At 38.4% G+C, this 26,807-nt stretch overlaps 1 protein-coding gene and 1 pseudogene across 11 annotated transcripts in view; one reads left to right on the top strand and one right to left on the bottom strand.

The window, feature by feature from the left end:
• The window catches only part of AKAP6 (A-kinase anchoring protein 6), a 568,763-nt gene that overhangs the window by 274,404 nt on the left and 267,552 nt on the right, over positions 1–26,807 (bottom strand). For all 11 annotated transcript variants that reach the window (XM_072838209.1, XM_072838213.1, XM_072838216.1 and 8 more), the window contains one exon: positions 1,572–1,823. In XM_072838209.1, the coding sequence (XP_072694310.1) occupies positions 1,572–1,823 (252 nt within the window). The remainder of the gene's footprint in view (positions 1–1,571; positions 1,824–26,807) is intronic.
• On the top strand, positions 11,463–12,240 carry LOC140639796 (dnaJ homolog subfamily A member 1 pseudogene; annotated as a pseudogene).

Below are 26,807 nucleotides of genomic sequence, written 5' to 3'. Positions count from 1 at the left end.
ATGCAACACTCATTATACTGTCTTTTAATTTTATTTATTTATACAAGTGTCTTATAAACTTTTATATATATTTTCCACAAAACCAAGGGTAGAGCATGAAAGTGGATGTCAAGAGCCAAGGGACTATCTACACACACACACACACACACACAGTCCTTGCTTTGCACAATGCTTTACTCCTATATATGTCAAATTTTATGTGGGATTAGGAAAGTTCATTTGAATTCAAATTCTCAGTGTTCATTCTTTTTTTAAAGATTGATTGATTGATTGATTGATTGATTTGAGAGAGAGTACAAGTGAGGTTGAGGTGAGGGGTGATATACAGAGGGAGAGGGAGAGGGACAAGCAGACTGCTGAATGCTGAGTCCAACACAGGATCAATCTCACAACCCCCAGATCATGACTTGAGCTGAAATCAAGAGTTGGATACTTAACCAACTGAGCCACCCAGGAGCCCCTACAGTGTTCATTCTTGAGCCATGCATCAAAAGTGACAACAAACTCTTTAAACTACTCTTAATATAAGTACAAAAAATCCAGATACATTAGTTATACAAAATTCCAAAGCTCATTTGACTCATTGCATCCAGAATGATTTTTTCAAAGCATGAATGTAATCATGTCAATTCCTTAAACAAACTCTCCTGCTGACCCTAAAATAAAGTTCAGTTCTTTTAATATGGTTTTTGTTTTGGTTTGGTTTGTTTCTTTATTTTATTTATTTATTCATGAGAGACACAGAGAGAGGCAGAGACATAGGCAGAGGGAGAAGCAGGCTCCCTGTGAGGAGCCCGATGCAGGACTCTATCCCAGGACCCCAGGATCACGACCTGAGCTGAAGGCAGATGCTCAACCACTGAGCCACCCAGGTGTCCCTCATACGGTTTTTAATATGGCTTTTCATCTTCATCATCTGATCTCCACTTACCTATTTGTTCAAATCCTGGTCCTTTGAACTTTTTGATCCAGTGTTGTCCATAGCTCTCTGAATCTGTCATTCTCTTACTTCTGGATCTTTGATGATGCCATTCCTTCTGTCTAGAACACTTTCTACCTCTGTTACCCAGTCTAATCCTGCTTCTCCTTCAGGTTCCAGACTGGACCCACTTCCTCTGGAAAAGCTTTCCTGTCTGAGTTAGGTGCCCCTCTCTGACATCCAGTGGCATCATATAGACTTATCACAATCTGTCCTTAATGTCTAACTTTTTGTCTCGATCTAGTACTAGACTCCTTGAAGGCAAAGACCACATTTTGATCACTATTATATTCTTAGCACCTAGTGCCTAGCCATCATAAGTGCTCAATAAATATTTATCAAATAACTGAATAGGAAACAAGAAGCCAGGTTAGCACCAACAATTATGAGTGGTCAGGTGTGAATTAACTATGGCCTAAATAAAGCTTTATTCACATTAGAAGTGCCCTAGCCTCTGGTCACTATACCTAGATTCAAAACCTGGCTCAGGGCTTGATTATTTACTTTGAAAGGATGCCTATCCCACCTCTCTGAAATGAAAACTCTCAGATGACTACACTTGATGACACATTACTTGGCTTCAAATACCCACCTCCTTTGTCTCTTCAGAGAAAGCCTGCAGAATGTCCGTCTGCCTGGTGTAGTTGCCATTGGCGTCCTGCAGACCCTGCAGGATTCGCTCCCGCAGGACCAGCACCGAAACTCGGAGCTGGTGCCAGAGGAGCTGCACCGCGTGGATGTCCACGATCACATTGACGGAGTAGGACAGCAGCTTCAGGGAGAACTCTGTTTCAAGGAGGGCATGGATTTGCTCAACGTGATCAGAAATATCTTCACAAATGTCCTGCAGTAAAGAAAAACAAAATATATGAAGATTATTTAGGCTTATTTTGAGGGAGAGGACTCACTCCTTCACTTGACACCAATCGTCAGGGCGAGCAACTCAGGTAAACCACATGTTGGCTAACTTACCTTTGTTTTAGATCAGATACACAGTTGCAGGTCATTTTCCTGGGCACCAGACCAGTTCATAGGAACTCCCAACCCTTTTCAATGAGTCAAGGGGTCTTTGGTGTAAGGGACAATTATCACATTCCCATAATAACAGATTTTAATATTTAAATTCATAAGCATATCTAAATTTCAACCCACACTTTGTAATCAGAATCACTCTTTTCTTAGACCTTTTTTGAGTATAGTTGACACACAATGTCACATTAGTTTCAGGTGTACAACATAGCAATTCAACTTCTCTATACATTATGCTATGTTCACAAGGGTAGGTACCGTCTATTACCACACAGCGCTATTACAACATCATTGACTATGCTCCCCAACCTATGCCTTTTATCCCTGTGATACTTATCCCATAAATGGAAGCCTGTATTTCCCACTCCCCTTCCCCCATTTTAGCCATCCTCCCTCCCCCCTTCCCTCTGGAAACCACAATTGGTTCTCTATATTTATAGGTCTGACAGGATTACTTTTTAAGGAAGCAAGCCAGAAAATCCCCAAGGACAAAGAAAGACAAAATTATAGTTTTGTTTTAAGACCTGGACATTTTAAACAAAACATTACTAAATCAAAGTTTCAATCTCCTCCACACATACTATTAAGTAGGCAGATTTGGTGTCTGATATGTCATTTGTCCTTACAATTTCCTAAATTCCCATTGTGCTGTCAGAGGCCAGCAGCATGAAATGGGTAGCATCAATAGTAATATTTATTTGAGCAATTTGAATCCATTAAGCATCAAAAGGATGTCCATGTCAGCTAAAAGTACTCAGTGATTCATTCTTTTTTATGCCTCTGTGATTTTTTTTTAATGGGGCTTTTATTTATGATTTCTGTTAAGGCTAAAATTTTAGGATAACATTTGAGGTCTGAGTCCTATCATGAGTATCCAAACAGTCAGTCTGTGCTAGAAACAACCCTTCAATTTCATATGAATTCAATTAGTTGTTTCTAAAGAAAAACTAAAGTGGAATCTGTATTTACTACATAATAGTAGGGGAAAAAAAATCTATTGAAGAATGATGGGAAGTTGTGTCGAATTTTTAGTAATAATTATTGTACAATTCCAATAACTGTTCCAATATTATTTCTTGAAGACCAAGAATTGGTGATAGTTATATAGATTGGTGATAATAATTTGAAATAGATTAAAAGTTTAAACAGATTTTGGAGTCCTAATTAGGTAAAGTTCTTACAAATGTAGCCCATGAGCACATGTAGTCCAAAAGGGATTTGGGGCAAAAATCACATTTCCAATCAAACAAATCCATTCAAACACATTTCCATTTCAATCAAACCAGTGCATGGGAACCACTCACAGCTAGGTTAATCAGTCTCTGCTGGCCTTTGGCACATGAAAGTAGGCCTCAAATATTCCATATTGCCTGGGTCTCAGCAGATGCCTGCTTGGAGCATCTACTTGATTTACCTCCTACACTTCTCATTCCTGATACCTTACCCACCACCATCCCAAAGCAAATGACCTGTATCATTTGCCCTCTTAGGAAATTCATTTCTATGTAGTACTGTGTTGCCTTGGGAAACTCTCTTCCTCCTGCAGCTGATCTCATCCAAATTCTTTGTACTGTCCTGGCTAATATTTCCATTCCATTGTAAAACAAAAACAAAACTCTACTTAACTATTTTTTAAGATTTTATTTGTTTATCCATGAGATGGCACAGAGAGAGAGAGAGAGAGGCAGAGACATAGGCAGAGGGAGAAGCAGGCTCCATGCAGGGAGCCTGCTGCGGGACTCAATCCCAAGACTCCGGGATCACACCCTGAGCCAAAGGCAGACACTCAACCACTGAGCCAGCCAGGCAACCCAAAACTCTACTTAACTTTTTCACAGAATGGTACTTCTATCTCCTTCTCCTACCCAAACCTGATTCTGTCCAAGGGTCCTGCTTCCCCCACTGCCTTCCCAGTAAAGGCTGTTCACTCTCCTAGCCCTCACCTGAAAGATGGGGAGGGAAGGGCTGCTAGGGGAAGGGCAATCTATGGTGCTTCTTTACCACTTTCTGATCATTTTTCTTTTGTCCTCATACTAACATGCTTTATTTTCACTAGGTGCCCAGTGTCTGCTTAGCCTTCCCATCTTCTTTCTTCATTACTATTACCTATATTCTTTTCTTTCAATCCTCCACACTGAAGAACGCATGTGGTTCAGTTTTCTCGTCTCCATTATCTTTGGTAATGTCAATATTCACACTGATGAACCAATCAATACCTTAGCCTCAAATGTCCTTTACTCCACAATCCTTAAGACCTTCATACCTGTTCCACTGGTATAACTCTCTGCCATAGCTCTACTTCGAACCTTGTCATCACTTCACCTGTGGAACAATATCAGAAAGTCCCCTCTGCCACCAACCTCTCATTATCTGATCTTTTCACTCCCACTCTCCCACTATAGGTGCTTTATAACCTCAATCTACCCACCAACCCCTCTACCCTCTTTTTTCTTACATACCACCTCCTTCCGAGCACAGCCTCTACAATGATCACTTTAACCGCTCCCTTGGCAATGTTCTCCACTTCCTCACACTCTTGATTTCATAATTTGAATTTGTTAGTATCTATCTCCTAGGTCCCACTACAATCCTGCAGATGCAGAATATATTATATATTTAGGAGAGGGAAAAGTTGGGTAACTTATGCCACTTGCTCTGAATACCCATATAAGTATTTCTCAGCCACACCATTCCCACCTTCCAATACGATATGTTATGTATAGTCTTGGCACCATGAAAACTACATGCCATCACTCATCTTACACATAATTCGGCTCCTTCACAATGAACATAGGAACTTAGTCAGAGCCAGGTCATGGGTCAAGATGGCTAAGCAACTATCCAGGGGCACTAAAGTATCAATGGTACTAGTTAACTAAGGCTTTCGCACCCTCCTCCTTAGATGTCTGTGAAATATAAATTGGCTCTGCTCCCAAAGAAGCCAGATGGGCCCTGAGGAGAAAGAAATACTCTTCCCACAAGAGCTGATCTCCCTCTATTGAGTATTTTGGCAATGTGTACATGTAGTCTCTGCTGAAAATCTGAAACTAAATAATGTATGGCATGGTCCAAACTTCTGGGGTCTATTCATTTGTTTAATTATTTTTATGCCCTCTACTCTGCTATCAGGCATGTGGTTTGACAAAATTACAAGGACACACAAACTGTAGAACAAGAACTACAGATATATGTGAAGGGTATATATATATATACATATATATATACACACACACACACATATATACATATGTACATATATATGTATACACATATATGACAGTGTGTACACCCCCTCCAAACATAAAACTATATTTAGAATATTCAATGAGAGGTTTAGAGAAATAACTGAATGATTCTGAATCTATACATACCTTTTAGTAATATAAAATCTGCTTTTCTCTGTTGTTCTATATAAATGTCAACCGAATATTTAAAGAATTAACAATTTGAAGCTTCTCAGGCTTAGACCCTTAATCATTGCCAGTTTGTTGTATGTTTATATGAAAGAAGCTGAAGATTATGGACATCCTGTTTATTTTAATTCAGTCAGCTAACTAGGTATTAGAAACTTTTACAAAGGATTTCCTGAATGGCTACCTCCCAGTAGAGACTATTTGGAATTAAAAGGCTCTGAGAGATCTGACTTGTTGGAGGCCCTATGGGCATTAGATTAATAAGGTGAAGTGGAAGCACGGTGGGGGGTGGGGATGGATGTGTTGGTGGAGTTGAACCAAAGCCCAACTGATGCATATAAGCCCTGACTGGACATGTGACTCCAGTAGATAGCAACTAGAAACTAGACTCAACTCACATGGCTGCTCAGTGTATAACAAACTTTTGAACACTGCAGTGCTACTTACTAGAAACAAATTTAGCAACTTTAGATTCACAGATTTTTTAGGAATACAAAAAGAAACAACCCCTCAGGTTCAGGACATATATATGTGTCTGTCTATCTATTATATCTATCTATCTATCTATCTATCTATCTATCTATCTATCTATCTATCAAATATGTCTTAAGGACCCATAAGCAAAAATGTTTCTCTCCATCTGCTTACTGAAAGCATTAACACTAACATTATACAATTAGAGGTTTTAAATTTAACACAGCAATGAATGGTTAAGCTCATGTAGGGACTAAAATCCATCATGAGGTATAATCCTCCAACAAATGTTAATGTTTGGCTTCAGAATCTTTTCTATTTCTACAGAGGGTGTTAGTAGGCAGAAACCTGAGTGTCTATAAAGTAGATAAGATCAAGAACGGGATGAAGACATTGAAGATTGTATGAATGACAGAGATGGAACCTTTCCAGCATCAAGGGGAGAGATGGTTTGGTCCACTAGTCCATTATTCATCTTTCATAATGTTAGCCTGAAATTATCCCATTTCTCCTGTTCCCACCTAATTCTGGTCAGCATTTCTACTGATTTGAGCCTTTATCTCCATTGTGTTACCTCCACCAGACCTTTTTTCCTCTGACTTTCAGATTCCTCTCCTGACTCCCAAGTATGCCTCAACTGGGACAAGGTGATGATGAACAGATCCACCAGTCCAGACTTCTCTCACTCTTAAAACCCCAAATTCAGTCTATCACACTTAAAGGCAGCTCTTATTCCTTGTATGCCTCATCCACAAGGATGAGGGCTAGAGGACTAGAGGACTCTAGAACTGTGTGGAGGTAGGGGAAGGCAGATCCAGAGAGAGGCAGTCAAGGATACCAAGACAAACTATTAACCTTCATAAGTTTAAGGGCCTGGAGTGCCTGGCCCTTAACAGTGCCTGGAGTTGGCCCTGTTGTCCTGTTCTGTTATGAACAAATGAAAGAAAATATATCTAACTTCCTATGAATATGGTGACAAAATGCTATTTCATATAATTATGAAGATTTTTATCATCATTGTAAGAGTTTAGCTTCATTCCCAGGGCATATATTTTGGTATATTAATGTTCTCTCCAACTAGAAGGCCGGTTCCCCAGCACCTCTTCATATAGTTAGTGGCTATCAATACGTTGGATGCTCAATAATTTTGATGATATGGACCTTACTTTACAATGAAACAATGTACAATGACAATGAACAAAAACTTAACTTCAATAGATAGAATTGTTTAGCTTCACTTTTCAATATCAGCACTTGGTATCAATTCCTTTAGCTACTTAAAATCTCCCATGAATTTCATTCATTACCTTATATATTTTCATTTGAGAAAAGATGTTCTCCACAAGCCCATTTAGATGACTAGATCAACAGACCTCTGAAACCACAATAAACTTTTAATTTTATGTTGAGGATAATTTTTTTCTAAGGCTTTATTTATGAGAGATACACAGAAAGAGGCAGTCATAGGCAAAGGGAGAAGCAGGCTCCCTATGAGGAGCTCAATATGGGACTCGATCCCAGGACCCCGGGATCACGCCCTGAGCCAAAGGCAGATGCTCAACCACTGAGCCTCCCAGGCATCCCCATTGAGGATACTTTTTATTTTTTATTTTTTAAATTTTTATTTATTTATGATAGGCACACAGTGAGAGAGAGAGAGGCAGAGACACAGGCAGAGGGAGAAGCAGGCTCCATGCACTGGGAGCCCGACGTGGGACTCGATCCAGGGTCTCCAGGATCGCGCCCTGGGCCAAAGGCAGGCGCTAAACCGCTGCGCCACCCAGGGATCCCTGAGGATAATTTTTAAATGTTCTTCAAGCAATAACATTTTTTTATAGATCCTCAAATTGTCCCTGATACAACCCATTATTATTAAGGATAGAAGGATAATGTTTTTAGAAATCAGTCACTTCTGTGACACTCCAGAACAACTGGAACTCTCCTATCCCACTAGTGGAATGCAAAATGGTACAGTCACTCTGTAAAACAGTTTAGTAGTTTCTTATGAAATTAGATATATACTTAACATATGACTCAGCAATCCCACTCCCGAGAGTTTAGAGAAATAAAAACTTAGACACATACACAAATGAAAAGAAACTACTCATAAACACCAAAACCTAAATGTCCTTCAGTGAGTAAATGGATAAACTATAGTATATCTACATAATACACAATTGGGGGAAAAATTAGTGATACATGTAACAACTTGTAAAAATCTCAAAGGTATTATGCTAAGTGAAAGGAGCCAGTTTCAAAGGTTAAATGCTATATAATTCCATTTACATGACATTCTCAAAAGAAAACTATAGTGATGAACAATAGATCAGTGGCTGCCAGGCATTGAGGGTGGGGAGGGCATGACTATATACTGATAGCACAAGGGAGGTCTTTTGGGAGTGATGGAATTGCTCTGTACCCTGAGTGTGGAGACAGTTATACAAATCTACATGTGGGTTAAAATGTGTAGAACTGTACACTAAAAAAGAAAGTCAATTTTTTCTGTATGATAATTTTAAAATAAGAAGAGAAAAACAGTTTATAATCTCTTGTTAAAATACATATGAAAATTAGTTTTGGGTGACATATTCTCATCAGATTCTTGGAAATTAACAAGAACACAGTCATAAGGTCATGGCACTACTATCATTATTCCTGATTCAACAACTTCCACATTATTTTCTGGAGAGTATAAAAGAAAATAAGGGTAATCTGGAGTCCATTTCAAAGTGAATTAAAGCAAACGGCAACATATCTTCAAAGTTGCCTATGACTTTTTCCTTAGATGTTACTGTGCTAATGTAAGTGATGTGCTCCATTTTGTTTAATTCACATATAGCGCATCAGCCTCTGTGGCATTCACCATCACTCACAGCGTAAAATGCATTGAATACACTATGTTGTCAACTGCCTACTTTGCTCAACCTTTCTGATACATTGTGGTCTCAAAATTGCAGCTGCTGCTGCCTGTCATTGAAACAGGAATCTTCTATGGTTACTGAGGCAGCTCATACAAACACTGACCTAAGACAGTTTACAAATAAACTCCAGCTGGTTAGTCATTTTTCTTTTAACTTAGTTATGCATTTATGTGAGAGAGGTGCCTTTTCTTTTTTTTTAGTTCTGTTGTATATTTTTTCAGTTGTAGGTTATCTTTTCTAGAGAAACCATGCTCTTATGTATGTAACTGTTTGGTTTTCCCCAGCATGGGAGAGAGATGAGCGCTCGTGAGTGCTCTTATTGCTTCGGCTCCTGCTACTTGTCCCTGGGAGAGGATCTGTTTGCTGTCTCATCATAAGGCCCATTCTTGACCATTCTCAAAACATCTGGAAGGTTTTCTTGTGAAATGACAAGTATCCATGGATCAACATTCTTCCAAAGTGGCCCAAACTGCCAATCTCCAGGCTGAGTATATTTGGAGGGAAACCCACCCTTCTTGCTACTTCCTCGCCCTGGTACTAAAGCAAGCACTTGGCACCTTAAGTTCATGAAGTCCCATAAATACCGTCGTTCCCACTTTTCTCTGCCTCTTGCTTCCCTACATGCAATCCTTAAATGAGAAAACGCAGAAAATACCCAGTTTCTATAAGCTGCCTCTCCATGGGAGCAAACAATAATTGGCAGGCATTTCTCCATTCATCTACAACCCCAAATAATGTTTCTCTTTCTCATCTCCCCAAAATAATTTCACTGATCCTCTCAAAACACTCTTGACTTATATTTGTGTAACTACAGAACACAGTCAAATGGTTTTTCTAAGAAACTGTGATTTAAAGCCTGCTTTTTAAAGGACATTGAGGCCTCCATCCACTTCTATTGTTTTCCTATTACAATTTCAAAAATCTCACACCCTCAGCTTAACCAGTACATACCATTACATTTAGAAAAATATAAATTACATTTACAATAAGTTTTCATGATCTAAAGTCAGTAAGAAAAGAATTAAATATAAGCATTTTCTATGCATATTTTAGTCTTACTGCAAAATGCCATGTCATCATGACTGTTCATTTTGTTTACTAGCAATTGTAGAAATAAATGGTTAAAGTATCTTTTACCCATATGTTCACCATATGTGTGTGTGTTCACTAGCAAAAGCTGAGAAGAGATTCTTACCTAATACATGAACTTTATATTTTAAAATACAGATCAAGGGAACACCACAGTTACTTGGTTAAAATAAAAACTCACAAGTGAGCCATTTGAACTAAAACTTACAACTTCATATTAAAAACTTCCTACTGCAGAGCATTAATGTCATCTTCAGCTGACTTTCAAAACTGTACTTTCTCCAAAAGACACATAGATGTTCTTATGACAAGGTACTTTATTTCCCTCAAATTAGACTGCTCCCTCTTTTTTTCCTTCCTTGAGAAAACATATTGTCCTAATGGTCCTAATTTCCTCTTTGTCATATTGAAAAAGATGTAATGGGAGGGTGGGAGGGATGCTGTGACTTTACACAGTACACACCTCTCTCCAAAGATTTAAGAACTCTATAGTTACAAATAGTGATTATCCTTTTAACTGCTAAAATTTGGGAAGTGTGAGGACTGAAGTGAGGTTATTTATTTGTAAATGATTTTGCTGTTATCATTCGCTATAACTCCTCCATTTCCCAGACCGGACTGTACCTTTCCGGATGCAGGAAATGCACTTTAATGCCATACTGCTAGGATACTGCCACACATTTGGTCAGTGTTCAAAGGATGTTCGTAGAATTAGGTTCAAATGAATAAAATACTCTGTTTCACAAATCCCTATAAACCAAGTACTAGTCTAGTCTCCTCTCGTAAGTGCATCCACAGTAATTGGCACTCAACTGGCAAAAGAAAGCAGCTGACAGTGGATGTCAGCTGTTTTGATTTGTAGAGGCACTGAAAAAGCATCTAAGTTTTGGAAAGAAAAGGATTGGATAGAAAGGAGAGGAGGAAGATGCTAAATACAGACTTAGAAGCCTTCACACTGGCGGAACTTTCCAGAATGCTCAGTGAGACACGGAGGAGGAGGAGCGGTGGCTGCCAGTGCTGCGCCCAGCAACACTCTCCTTCCCACTCCCCACCCCTACCCCCAAACCCCCTCAGCCCTCTCACCGGCTGTAGAAATTGGTGAAAGAAACCACTTACTATGATGTTTTGGGGGTCAAACCCAATGCCACCCAGGAGGAATTGAAAAAGGCTTACAGGAAAGCAGTCTTGAAGTACCACCCTGATAATCCAAATGAAAGAGAGAAGTTTAAACAGATTTCTCAAGCTTATGAAGTGCTCTCTGATGCAAAGAAACGGGAATTAGACGACAAAAGAGGAGAGCAGGCAATTAAAGAAGGTGGAGCTGGTGGTGGTTTTGGCTCCCCCACAGACATCTTTGATATGTTTTTTGGAGGAGGAGGCAGGATGCAGAGAGAAAGGAGAGGTATAAATGTTGTGCATCAGCTCTCAGTAACCTTAGATTTATATAATGGTGCAACAAGAAAACTAGCTCTGCAAAAGAATGTGATTTGTGCTAAATGTGAAGGCTGAGGTAGTAAGAAAGGAGCAGCCGAATGTCCCAATTGCCGAGGTACTGGAATGCAAATAAGAATTCATCAGAGGATCTGGAATGGTTCAGCAAATTCAATCTGTGTGTATGGAGTGCCAGGGCCATGGGGAATGGATCAGTCCTAAAGACAGATGTAAAAGCTGCAACAGAAGGAAGATAGTTAGAAGAAGATTCTAGAAGTGCATATTGACAAAGGCATGAAAGATGGCCAGAAGATAACATTCCATGGTGAGGGAGACCAAGAACCAGGACTGGTACCAGGAGATATTATCATCGTTTTAGATCAGAAGGACCATGCTGTTTTTACTCCACAAGGAGATCTTTTCATGTGTATGGACATGTAGCTGGTTGAAGCCTTGCGCAGCTTTCAAAAGCCAATATCTACTCTTGACAACTGAACCACTGTCATCACCTCTCATCCAGGTCAGATTGTCAAGCATGGGGATATCAAGTGTGTGCTAAACGAAGGCATGCCAATTTATTGTAGACCATATGAGAAGGGTCGCCTAATCATCGAATTTAAGGTACACTTCCCTGAGAATGGCTTTCTCTCTCCTGATAAACTTTCTTTGCTGGAAAAACTCCTACCTGAGAGGAAGAAGTAGAAGAACTGGTGAAATGGACCAGGTAGAACTAGTGGACTTTGATCCCAATCAGGAAAGACGGCACCATTACAATGGGGAAGGATATGAGGATGGTGAACATCATCCTAGGGGTGGTGTTCAGTGTCAGACCTCTTAATGGGGCCAGTGAATAACTCTGCTGCTGGCATTTTATATGCAGTAGTGAATGAGTGAAGGACTATAATCATAGCTCACTACTTGCTATTGTTTTTGTTTTAATATTCAACTATAGTGTTTTAAAATTTAAATGAAGAATAAACTCAAATATATATATAAAAAAAAGAAGCCTTCACACTTGCATTTTCACACTCTGGAAGTCTACTTTGCCTTCAACTGAGGAAGAACCAGCTGGAAGTTCAATCTGGCCATACCTGCCCATATCCAAATCTGGATTGTTCTTCTTTTCATTATTTGAATTTTTGTTGTTGTTATTAGAATTGTTGCTTAAAAACTTCAGAGGATTCATTGCTTGAATATCACTTTAAACTCCTAATCCCAGGGGGGAAAAACCCTAAGCAAAAAAAGATGAAAAGAAAATTGATAATTGCTGTTGCAAGTTGAAGAAAATGTTTTGTTTTGTTTTGTTTTGTTTAAGATGTATTTATTTGAGAGAGAGAGAGATAACACAAGTGCAAGTGGGGCAGGGGCAGGTGGGGAGAATCTCAAGCACAGGGCCCAACACGAGGCTTGATCTCAGGACTGAGATCATGACCTGAGTCAAAAATCAAGAATTGGTCACTTCAGTGACTGAGCCACCCAGGCACCCTAGAGAAAATGTTTTTCTGAGGTTTTGCTTTGACAAATTCACATACAGTGCTCTACATGACTCAGCTGGGTAGTGGTTCACAATCTAAGTGCATTTACTAACAAAAATCACAACTATGGCCTTGACTCTAAGCAGCCCATTTGGAAATTGCTTCGAAGATCTATACTTCCCACACCTTTATAAAGTGATTTCAGGTAGAATTTGACGAAGAAGTCAGTGGTGGTTCTTACCCTGCAGTGTGCTTGTTGATCATATAGATTCTGGGGCTGCTTCTTTGATAAGAAATGGGACCAAGAGATGTGCATTTTCTTAAGCGGACAGTGGCCATGAAGCCAGTGTTCTTGGCACCACACAATGAAAACTATTGAGCCAGAGACGGGTCACCTGGGGAACTATGTGTGCACCTACTGTTGCACAACTATAACGAAAACAAAAAACCAGCCTCCCAGCAACTTGAAAGGTAGTCCATCCCTGACATTATGCAAATGTACCTACAGCAGAACATACATTCTTTTTGCCCCAGAACACAATTTTCCACAACTTGGTTGACCCACTGCTGGCAACATTGTGATAATCTCTAGGACAGCATCAGGTGGGTGGACTTGCTTAACATGCTTCCTTTTCCTGTTTTGTTTTGTTTTGTTTTTTACATTTATAGAATGAAACAGATATGGGAAATCACACCAAAATGTAGAGCTTACCAAATTATTATAAGACAAACATCCTTCTAACAAATATCTGAGTCAAAAATTTTCTAGCCATGTGTCTCCTCCCCATCATAATAAAACCCTCTATCCCTGCAAAAATGACCACTCTCTTGACTTGCATAACAATCACTTTCTTGCATCTCTTTCTGGTTTTATTACCAAAGGATGCACTCCTGGATATTATAACTTACTTTGCCCAGTTTTTCACTTGCTGTGATCTTTAAGTCTTTTTAAATCTATAGATTCTATCTATATTTTTTCATGTAATTAATCTGTTAAAGATCCTGCAGCGTTACACCTGCAGAGTTTCCCATAATTAGGATTTGTTGATTGCAGTCACCATGTTGGTTCCTTTGTTCTCTTTCTACAAACTGGCAGCTAAATCTTGAGGTCTAATTAGTTTCAGGTTCAATTTCTTTAACAAAAGTACAAGTACTGTTGCATTCTTTCAACAAGGGGCATTTTTCCTTTGCTTTTGTTCTTTTTTGATAGTTGACGATATCAACTCTTCTGGTAGTTGATGCTCTGTGCCTAAATCTATCAATGCATTGGAGGGTGCAGAATAATGATATTCTATCATTTTGCTTTAATAGCTGGAATAACTTTATTAGAAAATGTTTCCCTTTATCAACTATTTGTTTAAAGTGATACAATTCATAAAGGAAAGTCAAGATAAATGCTTGATTCTCAGCCCAGTTTTCAAGATAATGAACTGTTTTTCTGTTAAATCAGAAGGTAAGCAACCATTTGGTTTACTTAATACCAAGTACTCATTGACTTAGACATATGGGTTGGGTTTTGATCTGTTACAATGCTTAATCTTATTGAAATTCAAATTGTCCATGATTAGCCAGTGGGATCCCCCTCAATCTGACTTCAAGTTGATTATTCTAATTGTTTTTTATAGCTTCCTCACTCATCTTGTGTATTTCCAGACTTGAAATTAGCCATTTTTCTAAAAAGCCTTGATTTCCTTTAATGGGAAAAGTGTTTTCAGACTACATCTGGGTAATAAGAAGAATCATTACTACTGGATTAGTCATTGTAGGATTTTTAATTAACAGAGACAGAAAATATGAATATTTAAAAACAAAATATGAGTTCATAACTGATATTTCCAATTCAAATTCCCGACTACAATGGTTTTATCTAACATCTTCTGTTCTACGTCAATATCTCCTTTCTTCTACACCAAGACTCCTGGTTCTCAAGAACCAGGGGTGATGGAATTAGAAGATCCCATAATTACTCATTTGTTTTATTTCATATCACACATATGATAGTTTCACGATAATAATACTAATAATACCCTAATACTGCTACTAATACTGGTCCTGAAGCAGATGACTAGGTCAGGCATTTATGAAGATACCTGGCCAAAGTGGCATTTGTTACCATAGAAGAGCAAGGTCACCTCTGGTTTATCTTTAACTAGTCTTTGAGAGAATAGAAAATATATCCTAGTCTCACATTCACCACAGTTCACATTATACAGATGAAACATTTGAGGGCTTTGTAAGTTCCTTTATCATCTTCAAGGTCTTTCTAAAAGGGAAAAATAAAAGCCTCGATAAAAATATAACTGAGAAGCACATGACCACTAGTTCTCTGGGGAAGGAAAAATGTTTTTGGTTTTAGGAGGCATTCCCAGGGAGGCTTTTTGCCTCAGCAGACCCTTCCCAGTCTTTGCAGATCATCAGAGAATATGTATACAACAAAAATCAGTGAAGGGAATAATCAACAATATACCAAAGACACTGCACCATTGCCTGCTCTAGTGCTAGGTGTGCCAGGTCCTATACTCTTTTTCTTTCCAATATAACAACTACAGGGCATAGGATAATTCTTAATAATTATTAGTTTAAGGCTATCTAGTAATGAAAATAGGTCTTCTCTTTAAGCAATGAGCTGTAAGGTTCTTTTTACTTACCATCTCATAAAGCCGAAGTTGTACAACTTACATATTTGCTTTGTTTGTTCAGTGCTCTATCTGTTATTTCTGTCTACTTCTATGAGATCTGTCTTCCTTAGGAAATTCCTTTGTGTCAAGTGCTTCATTTGTCTATTTTGCTTTCTAGAGGACAGTACCACATGCAAATAGAATCTTAATACATGCTGATATTAGTGACACTGAATTCATGAACCATGAAATAGAAGCTTGAAGATTCTCTATGAGAAAGAATAAAATTAATCACACGGTGTATCTAGATCATTTTGTACAAAGCCGAGTGTCAGAAAGTCTGAATTCTTGGTCCTGTGTCCTGACTACCTGTGTCCCAATAGATCACTAAGCCTTAGCTTCCTCATCTAAAGGCAGTGCTGGGGACACCTGGGTGGCTCAGCGGTTAAGCTCCTGCCTTTGGCCCAGGGTGGATCCTGGAGTCCTGGGATCAAGTCCCACATGGGGCTCCCTGCATGGAGCCTGGCCCTCCCTCTGCCTGTGTCTCTGCCTCTCTCTCTCTCTCTCTCTCTGTCTCTCATGAATGAATGAATGAATGAATAAATAAATAAATAAATAAATAAAATCCATGCTGGATGGATCATCTCTACTCTCAAGCTCCAAGATTTTATTTTGTTTTCTTTCTCTTTTATTTTGTGTACCTCTCCCATAATGCAGAGTCTGAGCTTTAGTTACCCAGAAACTTTTGTGTATCTCTGAAAATTCAGGTAAAAATGACTTCTATTTCCTACTAGTAGTAGAATGAGCACTAGACTGAGAACCAGGACACTTGAGCCCCACTCCTGGGGTCATTGGAAGGTATCTCCCTGGCTCTTGCCAGCAACCCTGCCACACGTTCTGAAATAATAGTGCAGATCCACACACCAGACAGAGGAGGAAAGATCTATGGTTTGTGCATAATGAGGGCCAAGACCTCTACCTTCACTCCAGGGTTAATGTCCTGAGAAGCCCTTTGGTTGTGTTTTCCTTGGTCACCATGGTAGGCTCAGGCTATTACTCTTTCCCTTTCTATGTTCCTTCCACCTCAACCCTGCTGCCTGCAAACACACACACACACACACACACACACACACACGCACACACCCTTGAGGCTCATTTCCATCTCCCTAAGCCACCATTCCTCTCTCTTCATCTCAGTCATTTAATATTTCATTATCTAAAAATCTATCAATACCTTTTGGCAATTTAGATTTGCTTACCTGAGGTGGAAATTTTCTAGTAACTCTCTTGATATTGTTAAGGATTTCAAGTTATAAGTGATCTTATAGGTTCATTTATAAATGCTTTCTCTTCATCTATTCATAAGTACTCTTTATACTGGGATAAAAAGGTTAAGGGGATGAAAGCCCTATTTGGGATTTCATTGCTGACTCACGATGTGACCTTGAGCTGGTCAACCTCTTTCTTAGATACACTCTTTATATATTTAGATCACTAAGACCATGGCACAGCTTCTAAGGATGTGTTTCTATGCCTTCCTCCTCCACATAAATATCCACAGCAACTAGCTTGGATGTTGATTTGTATTTAAACACCTACAACATGACTGTTGTGACCTAACATTATAGACACAAGTTTTAAATCTCAAGTGTGAGAGTAGTAATAAAGCCTCATAGGATCAGAGTCCTGTGAAGAACTAATTTTAAGGGCAATGGGTAAGACCCTGTAAACAAAGTAACAGTAAATCCAAATTTTAAAGCACCAATGCTATCCTTTCATGTAGAGCAAACAAGAATGCAAGTCATCAATTAACCTCGTCTATAGCTCCCATTGTCTCCCACTGACCCAATAATTTCATTCCTAGGAATCTCTCCTAGGGCAATCATGGATTTACCTACTGAAATGCTATCACAGAGTTGTTTATAATGATGAAAAATTCTACCAAAAAAAAATCAAAAGAAAGGAGATTGGTTTTTGAATCACTGTATTATACACCTGAAACTAATATAACACTGTATGTTAACTGTACTTGAAAATTTTTTTAAAAAGGAAATTGATTTAACATGATATGATATTTCATATAATGAAAAAATATACAGATGCCAAAAATGACACAGCACAATGTATTTCATAGCATCAGATATTCAAGACACATTGTTAACCGAGAAAAAGTAAGTTATAGGAGAGTTCTATAAAAAATGATTGTCATGTATACTCAGAAAGAAAGAAGTAAAAAAGATGTCAAAGCTGCTTATAGTATTTTCTATAGGTGACAGCATTACAAATGATTTTTAATACTGTTTGCCTGTATGCTTTAAATTTTCTCCACTATAGATTCATTTTTCTTGTGAAAAAGAAAAAAAGTAAAGTGAAACAACAACAAAGAAATGAAGTCAGTGTCCATAGCAAAACGATAGTCAGAGAGTGCAGGTCAAAGTATGCATAGTAAATAATATAAAGTACAATATCAAGGTGACTGAAGAAGATCAATATCAAAGGAACAGGATCTTTAGACTCCCAGAATTCTTTTTTTTGTGTGTGTGTAGAGAGAACTTCACTTCATCCACACCCATCATTCTCTTAGGTCTCTATATCAGGTAGCTAGGTGCTACTAGCCAGAAACTATCATTAATCAGTGGTTATTAAGACTTTTAACTCTTTTTTTTTTTACTTGATTACTTTTTTAAGTATACTAGACTTGAAATAAAAACATGGGTGAGGGGAAGATATTCAACAACTGAAATGAATGGGAACATAAACTACTCATCCTCTCTTCCTCTTAATTCAATCAAATGTGTCCCAGAGTGTGGCTGAATAGATCACCAACCCCCTTCTATATTTTCATACAGACTCACAAGGGAGGGATTTTCCTGAAGACAGATTCTCCCAATTGATAAAGTAAGATCTTGTTTATGTCCAGTAGTGACCTTCATACCCCAGGATTCAGAATCTTCCACTTTCAAGCTACTCCAGCCTTTGAGTAATTACCAGAAAAGGGAAGACATTTAAAGGGAATTCAGTGCTCCTTTGGGGGTACACTTTACATAAGTAAAAGTTCAGTCCTTCACCATTGCTAGGAATTCTTGAAGCAAATAATTCTTGCTAACTGATTTATATAGATGTTTACTTCCAACAATCCAAATAATTTGTACTGGTAGATTGCTTTTGTTCCTATGCTCATCCCTTTATCCACAGAATCAAAAAGAGCAAAATCTGTACATCTAACACATTTATGGAAAGTTTAATTCTGAGCATCACAGCCCAAATTAAAACATAGAATTCAGCTTATATCTTAGTTTTAAAAAAATCCATTTTGGTGTTTTGCCTGTTCCATGCTTGACTGACTCTCCATATTAGAACTGCCCTTCAGCAAGCACCAGACATACAAAGTGAGACAAAAGTTATTGAATTCCAATAATGTGGTTTTAAATCTACTCTCATTGCCCTTTTCCAGAGGCCCCTTTGGGAAATAAAAATGGATCAAAATAACATATCTGACCACCAAGTGCAGCAACCATCCATTATTAATGTCCTAATGACACATCAAAATGGAGGGTGAAGGATCCATTTGAACAGTCCTATAACACCAAGTCAGCCTCCTCAGAGGACTTTACATTGGAAATCAGCAACCAGCTAAGAAATAAATTCGATTTCAATGCACTTTCCAAACATCCAGATTAATTTTACCTATAAAATCATTTTTAACCTCATTGCTTACTTGGATTGACTATAAACTTAGTGAAGGAGAACTTTCTGATTACACACACAGAATTCTATTCGTACCTAACAATGAACAGGGTTTCAGAAAACACGCAAAAGGAAAAGCAGGACAATAAATGAGCTCTGAGTGAGCACAAATCTCAACTGAACCTCAGGTCATTCCTTTAAACATATAATCCATGATTAATAATCTCCTGCCAATAGTATCCTAAGTCATATGCTCCTCTACCCCTATTTAACTGCAGGGCAGAAACTATCTCGTGAATGTCTAGTGAAAATTTGGATGTGTACAAGTAAATTAATAATGAATAATAAAATTAAAGAAACAAAGCAAAGGGGCAAATGAGCTAGAGATACAGAAAATACGAATAAGAAAGGACTGTAAGAGAGATTTACAAGGATAAGGTAATTTATATTGTTTCTTTATGACTTAGACCTTATCTTCTTACAAAAAAAAAAGAGAGATTGAAGGTGGCTTACAAATAGTAAAGCATACTATTAAAGTTAAACAAAAAAAGCAGAAGGGAGAAAGATGAACTCAATGCTTAAAATGAGATAGTTGCTATATTTAAGCAGTCAGTTTAGCGCTATGGAAGGAGGAGAAAAATGTGTGGCCATAAGTAGATGGCTGAAGAAAAGACCTGCTGTGGGAAATTAGAGACATAAAGGAATTATCAATAGTTAATACAAGAGGGTAACAGTAGATGATCTTTGTAAGTAGAGTGAACTAAAGACTAGAACACCCAGGCCAGGAAGATGTTGCTTCTTTAGACTTGCATGACATCTTAATGACAATAAAATAGATTTTGAGCATGGCAGGCAAAAGCAAGATTCAACTGAGAGAGCCTGGTGCAGAGACACCTAGGCTGGAAAGGGCTGCATTCAAATCAGAGAGAGAATACTAATAAGGAAATTCCTAAGGAAATTTAGGAACTGGAACTAGTGAAAAGTGGACTCTGTAATTAAATTTTATCTATGTTGCTTGTCCACTTATACTACAGAGGATTTGTGCTCCAGGACTGCCCATACAAACATAAGAAGGCTCTCACACTGTAAGCAGAGGGTTGAAGGTATGTGTAGGATGCTATGGTCCAAAGGGACCGCTTTTCCTCCTTTCTCCCTTAGGTTGGTGCAAAGGTCAAGACTATCAGTGACCCTGAGGACTCTTCTGCATCTAAATGCCCCTGGGTGGTTCATCACAGAGCAACAAAGAATGAGGACTTGATTGGCTAGCTTGACTCCAGTGGTTTCCCTCAGCCAGAACTGACATGAAAAAATAAGTGGATGCTTCTCTGAAATGGACAAACATATGTTCAGGGCCTAGAGGCCATCTTGACATTGAAAAAGCAGTTAAGTACCTAATTATAATAGCATTCAGTTGCTATAGAAAGAATAGGCCTATTTAATGGAAAATATTGGAATAGACACAGCTTAAGATCTATAAATAGACTACAAAAGTGGTAGAACAAAGGCTGCAAACCACTATGTGAGTAGAAAGTAAAATAAGTGCACAAAAAATACACCAAAACATCTCTGGGGAATAGGTCTGCAGGCAATTTTTTCTTCATATATATAGCCCCATGTTTACTTATATATTACAGTTTATTATAAGGACCATGAAATACTATTTCAAAAAATAATAATTTGGTGGCTTTTTGCTGGCTTGTTTGTTCTTCAGCATATACACAAAGAACTTGCCTTTTAAAAATAGGAGGCAGCGATGAGCACGTTCTAGCAGAAAGATACGGTTAGTAGTAATCATGGGAGAAGAGGTGTTTGGAGGAAGGGAAAAAATAACACAAAGGTTTTTATCGAAGGCCCCTGGACCCTAAGTGATAACCAGCTCCAGATCCCCCTTTAGGTGCTCTGCCCACAAAGATCTTACAGCCAAATCCTCACTCACGAACTCACCCCAAAACTTCCTTTAAATGTAGCCAGAATACATTTTGTTTTTCAAAACTGTGGGAGGTCAGCTGCACTGCGGGGCAGTTGCCAGTGTTTATGGAATGACAGAGATTTCCGGGAGAGGCAACTTCACCTGGAATAAAGGAGTGTCGAGTAACATTCAGCAAATGAAAACTGACACCAGGCTGGAATGACCAGCCCTCAGAAGGACTATAAAAAGCCAGCAGAGTTGCAAGTCTCATAAGCGGGACTCCATTTGCCTTGGAGCCAGACTGCGCCTGGGAGTTCTGATCACTCTGGCTGCCAAAGGGCAAGCAGTGCCCTGATCTACCCTAAGCAGGAGGCTGGTGTCCTGGAACCACCTCCCCTCTTGGGTAAACACCTGGAGGAAACATGGGGAGGACAGTGTCAATTTTAACAATGCAACCTTCACTTCACTTGTATAGCCAAGGAGGACTCATAAAAATACACTCATGCACCAGGCAAATGGCCAATGGAAGAATTTTTTAAACTCTACTTAGAAATTAGTTTTCTTTTTTTTTTTTAAAGATGTTATTTATTCATGAGAGACAGAGACGTAGGCAGAGGAAGAAGCAGGAGCCCGATGTGGGACTCAATCCAGGACCCCAGGATCATGCCCCAAGCCAAAGGTAGATGCTCAACTGCTGAGCCACCCAGTGTCCCTAGAAATTAGTTTTCAACAGAGATAATATGAGTAATTCATTGCAAAAAAATTAGAAAAGACAAAAAAATTAACCACAGTCATCTACGGCCATACCCCCCCTGAATGCATCCTGATCTCTTAGAACAGACAAAAAAATTAATCACACACCATGTCTGTAGGCCCTCAAGAAATCACTGAATGAATGGTAATTAAAGAAATCACCAGTAATCCTACTCTTTATATAAAGTGGTAGATAACTTTCTATTTTCTATTCTATATTTGTGTTGTTTTTCACTCAGTGGCATATCATTAATATCCTTTCATATCAACAAATGTTTCATAATTCTCTATAGCTGCATAGTATTCCATTTTATGAAAATACAGTTAGAAAAAAATACAATGTTTTTTAAACTGATCCTCCATAGTTGGATATTTAGCCTTGGAATAAACATCATTCTCTTCAAGGCACAAATACCCTACTGTCCGATTACCAAATTCTGCTGGTTTTTCCTTTTGTTACAATGTTAACAAACATTGTATTACTGTATTACTTCTGTATTACTTCTCACTGGATCCCCAGAAACTAGTACAACTTTTTTATTACCAATAAAGAATGAATGAATAATGTCTCTTGCCTTTCCCCTTCTTTTGATTCCTATTTCAACTGCCCTGCTCCTGTCTAAACTACTAGCATAGTCTCTGAGCTGGATTCCTTCCTCCAATATGTCAACTGCCTTTCCCAAGACAATCACCCCTTATGAGCTTAATATCAATAAATGCCCCTTTAAGTATGTGATAAATTTCCCCTTTTGTTACATGATTCCCTTTAAAAAAAAACAAAAAAAACAAAAAAAACTTAAAGGCTCTGCAATGTTGGGATAAATTCAAAAGTCTTTTTTTTTTTTTTTTAAAGATTCATTTATTTATTTTAAAGAGAGAGGATGGGGGCGGGAGAGAGTCTCAAGAAGACTCCGTTCTGTGCTGAGCACAGAGCCCAATGTGAGACTTGATCTCATGACGCCAAGATCACGATCTAAGCTAAAACCAAGAGTCAGACACTCAACCAACTGTGCCACCCAGGAGCCCCCCCAAAAGTCTTTATTCTTGTTTATCAAGGACCACCATAAAAGAATCCCAGGTTACTTTCAAATAGGAGGTTGCCTTAGAGATTTTTCGGTCTGAATCATCATTTCACATCTGAGGTAACTGAAGCTTCGAAGGTTCAGTGACTTGCCAAGCACACGTGGCTAGCTAGTGGCAGAGCTCAGATCCCTGGCCTGCAAGCCATGGCCTGCTCCTTCAGGCCACACCAGCAAGCTCCCAGTCGTCCTTGCCAGTTTCATCCCCTATCCAGAGTCAGAGGAGACAGTTTCAGACACTCCCTGAAATAAGCCTGACTCATTCTGGCTCTTGTCTTTTGCTCATAGCATTACCGTTGCCTAAACTGTCCTTCTGTCCTGCCTCTGTATGTGATCAAATCTTTTTCAAGACCCTGTTCAAGTACTTCCTTCTCTACAATGCCTTTCACAAGCCAAGCTGAATTATTTGTCCTCTGATCTCCAATGGCATTTGCCTGCCCCACTCATTCCAGCACTTAATTATACATTGCCTTGCAATGGTACATATTTCACAGCTGAGTGAAATAGCTTGCTGCATGTGTAGGAAGGAAAAGAAGGGAAAAATGGAAAAAATACTACAACGTGCTGAGCCAGCCAATTACATTCTGATACTGGAAGACACCACTTAATAAGCACAACCATCCAGGCATTGCATCTTGATATTTTCTTTAACCCTTTCTTATTCTATTTATTTGACACAGAGAGAGAGAAAACAAGCAGAGTGAGTGGAGAAGAGGGAGAGGCAGAGGCAGAGGCAGAGGCAGAGGCAGAGGCAGAGGGAGAAGCAAGCTCCCCACTGAGCAGGGAGCCTGATGTGGGGCTTGATCCCAGGACCCTGGGAATATGACCCGAGCTGAAGGGAGACACCTAACCTGACCAAGCAACCCAGGTACCCCCAACATTGCTTAATAGTTTGAGGCACTGGATGTTAAGGCCTTTGAGAGGAAGCACTATGCTTTACTTATTTTAGTATTCCTACAAGACTACAAATTTTTGAACATCTGGTTACTTTGCTATAAGTAATTCTACAAATGCCCAAAGTTTGTCACGCTATTATCCCCTAATTGACTGATACTGATGACAAATAACAAGCAATTATTGAATCGATAGACAAAACTGACCAAGCCAGAATGAAGATGACTAAGAATTTTACTTAACTTTGCCAACAAACAAACAAAAATCCTCTCATACAGTGAATTTACCTTATGCTAGCCCCCAGTATCTCTTCCTATTCTCCAACTCAGGAGAAGCACTGCTTTTTAGTCATGTGACTGAATTTTTAAAAAATTTTTCTTAAGGTCTTCCTAAGAAGTGTGTGTGTGTGTGTGTGTGTGTGTGTGTGAGAGAGAGAGAGAGAGAGAGAGAGAGAGATTATATATGCACACACAGAAAAAGAGATGGGGAATTTCTTTAAAGTGAAATAACTACGGCGAAATCTACATATGAAGAACAGTTGCAAATGCCATAAAACTATTACTTGTTATATATTGACACACGGGTTTAGGTTTGAATGTATGTATTTCTGAATCGGGCTGAGTAATTGGTATTTTCATAAATTTACTCATGTATGAATGAAGCATCCTTGCCTACTGGCCAGCAAGTCAACATGTGTCTAGATACTTACATATGCTCACAAAATCAAGGCCAGATTTATAGACATGGCATGACTGAGATTCAACAAGGAAGGATGCACATTATGTAGAAGTGATAAGGGCCTATCTCTCCATGGTGAAACATTTACCACTGTCTTTGTATGTTATCAGTCCCTGATATGTTATGTATATGTAAATATTTTCAATTTCTACACCAGGACAGAAAAAATAGAACTATGACTTCTGTTTTGCACTCTACAGAGCTGATTCAATATTCTTAGGATGGTTCCAATAAGTTTCTAACAGTTATAATCCCTTCTGTTCACCAGGACTTAGGACATTTCTTCAATTCACTGACATGGAAGAAGAGCTACATTAACTCTAGACTTTATACATTCAAAAGAAATGTTTTCTCTCAAAGTTGTCACTCTGTGGAGTTGTCTACCTTTTTCAACAATAAAGTTTAAAAAGAACTTTCTAGAATTCCACTTTAGGAACTGCCTGTAAGTCAAGTTATCAAGTTGCATAATAAAATGAATATTATATCTTCACATTTATTTCTTATTTTTGGCCAAAGATTAATACTCAGTTCAATAACCCTGCTTACTTCCCAAATACTTGGTCCTGAATAATATTTGCCTGTTTTCAAAGATGATTTTTCCTATTTAATGGCTAGAAATTAAGGCACAACTGAGGATTTTCAAAGGAATATGAGGAATACTCTGAAGATTTCAAAAGTGAATTTTTAAACTACTGTGTATATTACTGGACTCTGATTATGAAAAGGAGTATATTTGCTACAAATAGAATATGACTGATTAATGGAAAATTAATATTTATACATCTCATAAACAAGATATACATATACGTTATGCATATAACATAATGCCTTATACATAAGACTCAATAAATATACTTTTTCAATAACCATTCATAAAGACAGAATCAATATTATTGATTTTTCTTTTTGCCTCAGTCTCCAATATGGTTTGACACAGCACTGTTATTGATTCTGTCTTTATTTAAAATTTAAAATTTTGTTCATCATGGATTTGTCTGTTTTAATTTTAGTTTTTAAGAATATCACATTAAAGGGCACCCTCTTGGCTCAGTCGGTTAAATGTCTGTCTTTGGCTCAGGTCATGATCTCAGGGTCCTGGAATCAAGCCCCACATGAGGCTCCATGCTCAGCGGGGTGTCTGTTTCTCCCTCACCCTCTGTCCGTCCCCATGGCTCATGCTCTCTCTCTCACTCACTCACTTGCTCTCACTCTCTCTCAAATACATACAATTTTAAAAAAAATACTACATTAATATATTATTGGCTTTGATTACCAAATTTTTTGTCACCCTCTTAAATTTGTTCCTGTCAAGTCCTCACTTGCTTCAACCTAGTCTCAGCCTGCTTAGGCCATCACCAGTCAATCAACAGGCATGTGAGACAAATAAATGCTTACTACTATATGTCACTGAATTGTGGACTGGCTTATTATTCAGCAAGAGTTAATTGATAGAGCAATAACAAATATATAAGTCTATACAATTAAGTATTGGGGATAGCAGACTGTAAGCTATGACTCTGTTTTTCAAATTTTGCTGCTTTTCTGGAAAAATTAACTAGAGCTTATAGTAGATCGTGATATTGATCTCTAATAACCAATGCTCCTCTCTTTTAAAAGATTACACTTCCTCATCCCACTGATACCAGGCTTAGCCATATGACTTGCTCTGGCCAATGAAACATAAGCCAGAATAAAGCAGCTGGAATTTTAAGAGCTATGGAGTGGTTCTGTCATCACTCTTGCCTTCTTAGTTTCAAGAGACTAGCATCTCCCAGATGGAGATTCTCCTTCAGCCTGGTCCCAGATGACAGACACTGAGCAGAGCACCAAGGGATCGCCTGTGATAGTCATACAATGTGAGCAACAAATATATCTTGTTGTTATAGGCCAGGATAATCTAGAAGTTGTTAGTTGCCACAAAGTAACTCAGTGACTAACAACTGCACCAAAGAATAATTATTGGGAAGGAAAAGGTAAGCCTACCACTAGTCAAAGTTTTCCATATGCTTGAAAACTTTAAAGAAAATTTAATCAGATAGTAGAGTAAAATTAATACCTAGAAGTCAATACTTATCATATGTACAAAAAATAAGCTCTTGGGAGCTTTAACTGAAGATTCCATTAACGATATAGCAACAACAAAGATAAAGTACCTTGGAATAAACCTAAGAGAAATGTGGGAGATCTAAAGGAAGAAAACTTTAAAATATACTGAAAATGTTTTCTAAAAAATGAACAAATGTGATAGCAAAGCATGTTCTTGAATAGGAAGACCCCATGCCACTAAAATAGCAACTTTCCCTAAGTTATTTTTACAA

This window comes from Canis lupus, chromosome 9 (assembly GCF_048164855.1).
Source record: "Canis lupus baileyi chromosome 9, mCanLup2.hap1, whole genome shotgun sequence".
Taxonomy (NCBI): domain Eukaryota; kingdom Metazoa; phylum Chordata; class Mammalia; order Carnivora; family Canidae; genus Canis; species Canis lupus.
Note: the sequence above shows the minus strand (reverse complement) of the source record. Positions and strands in the feature narration are given on the sequence as shown.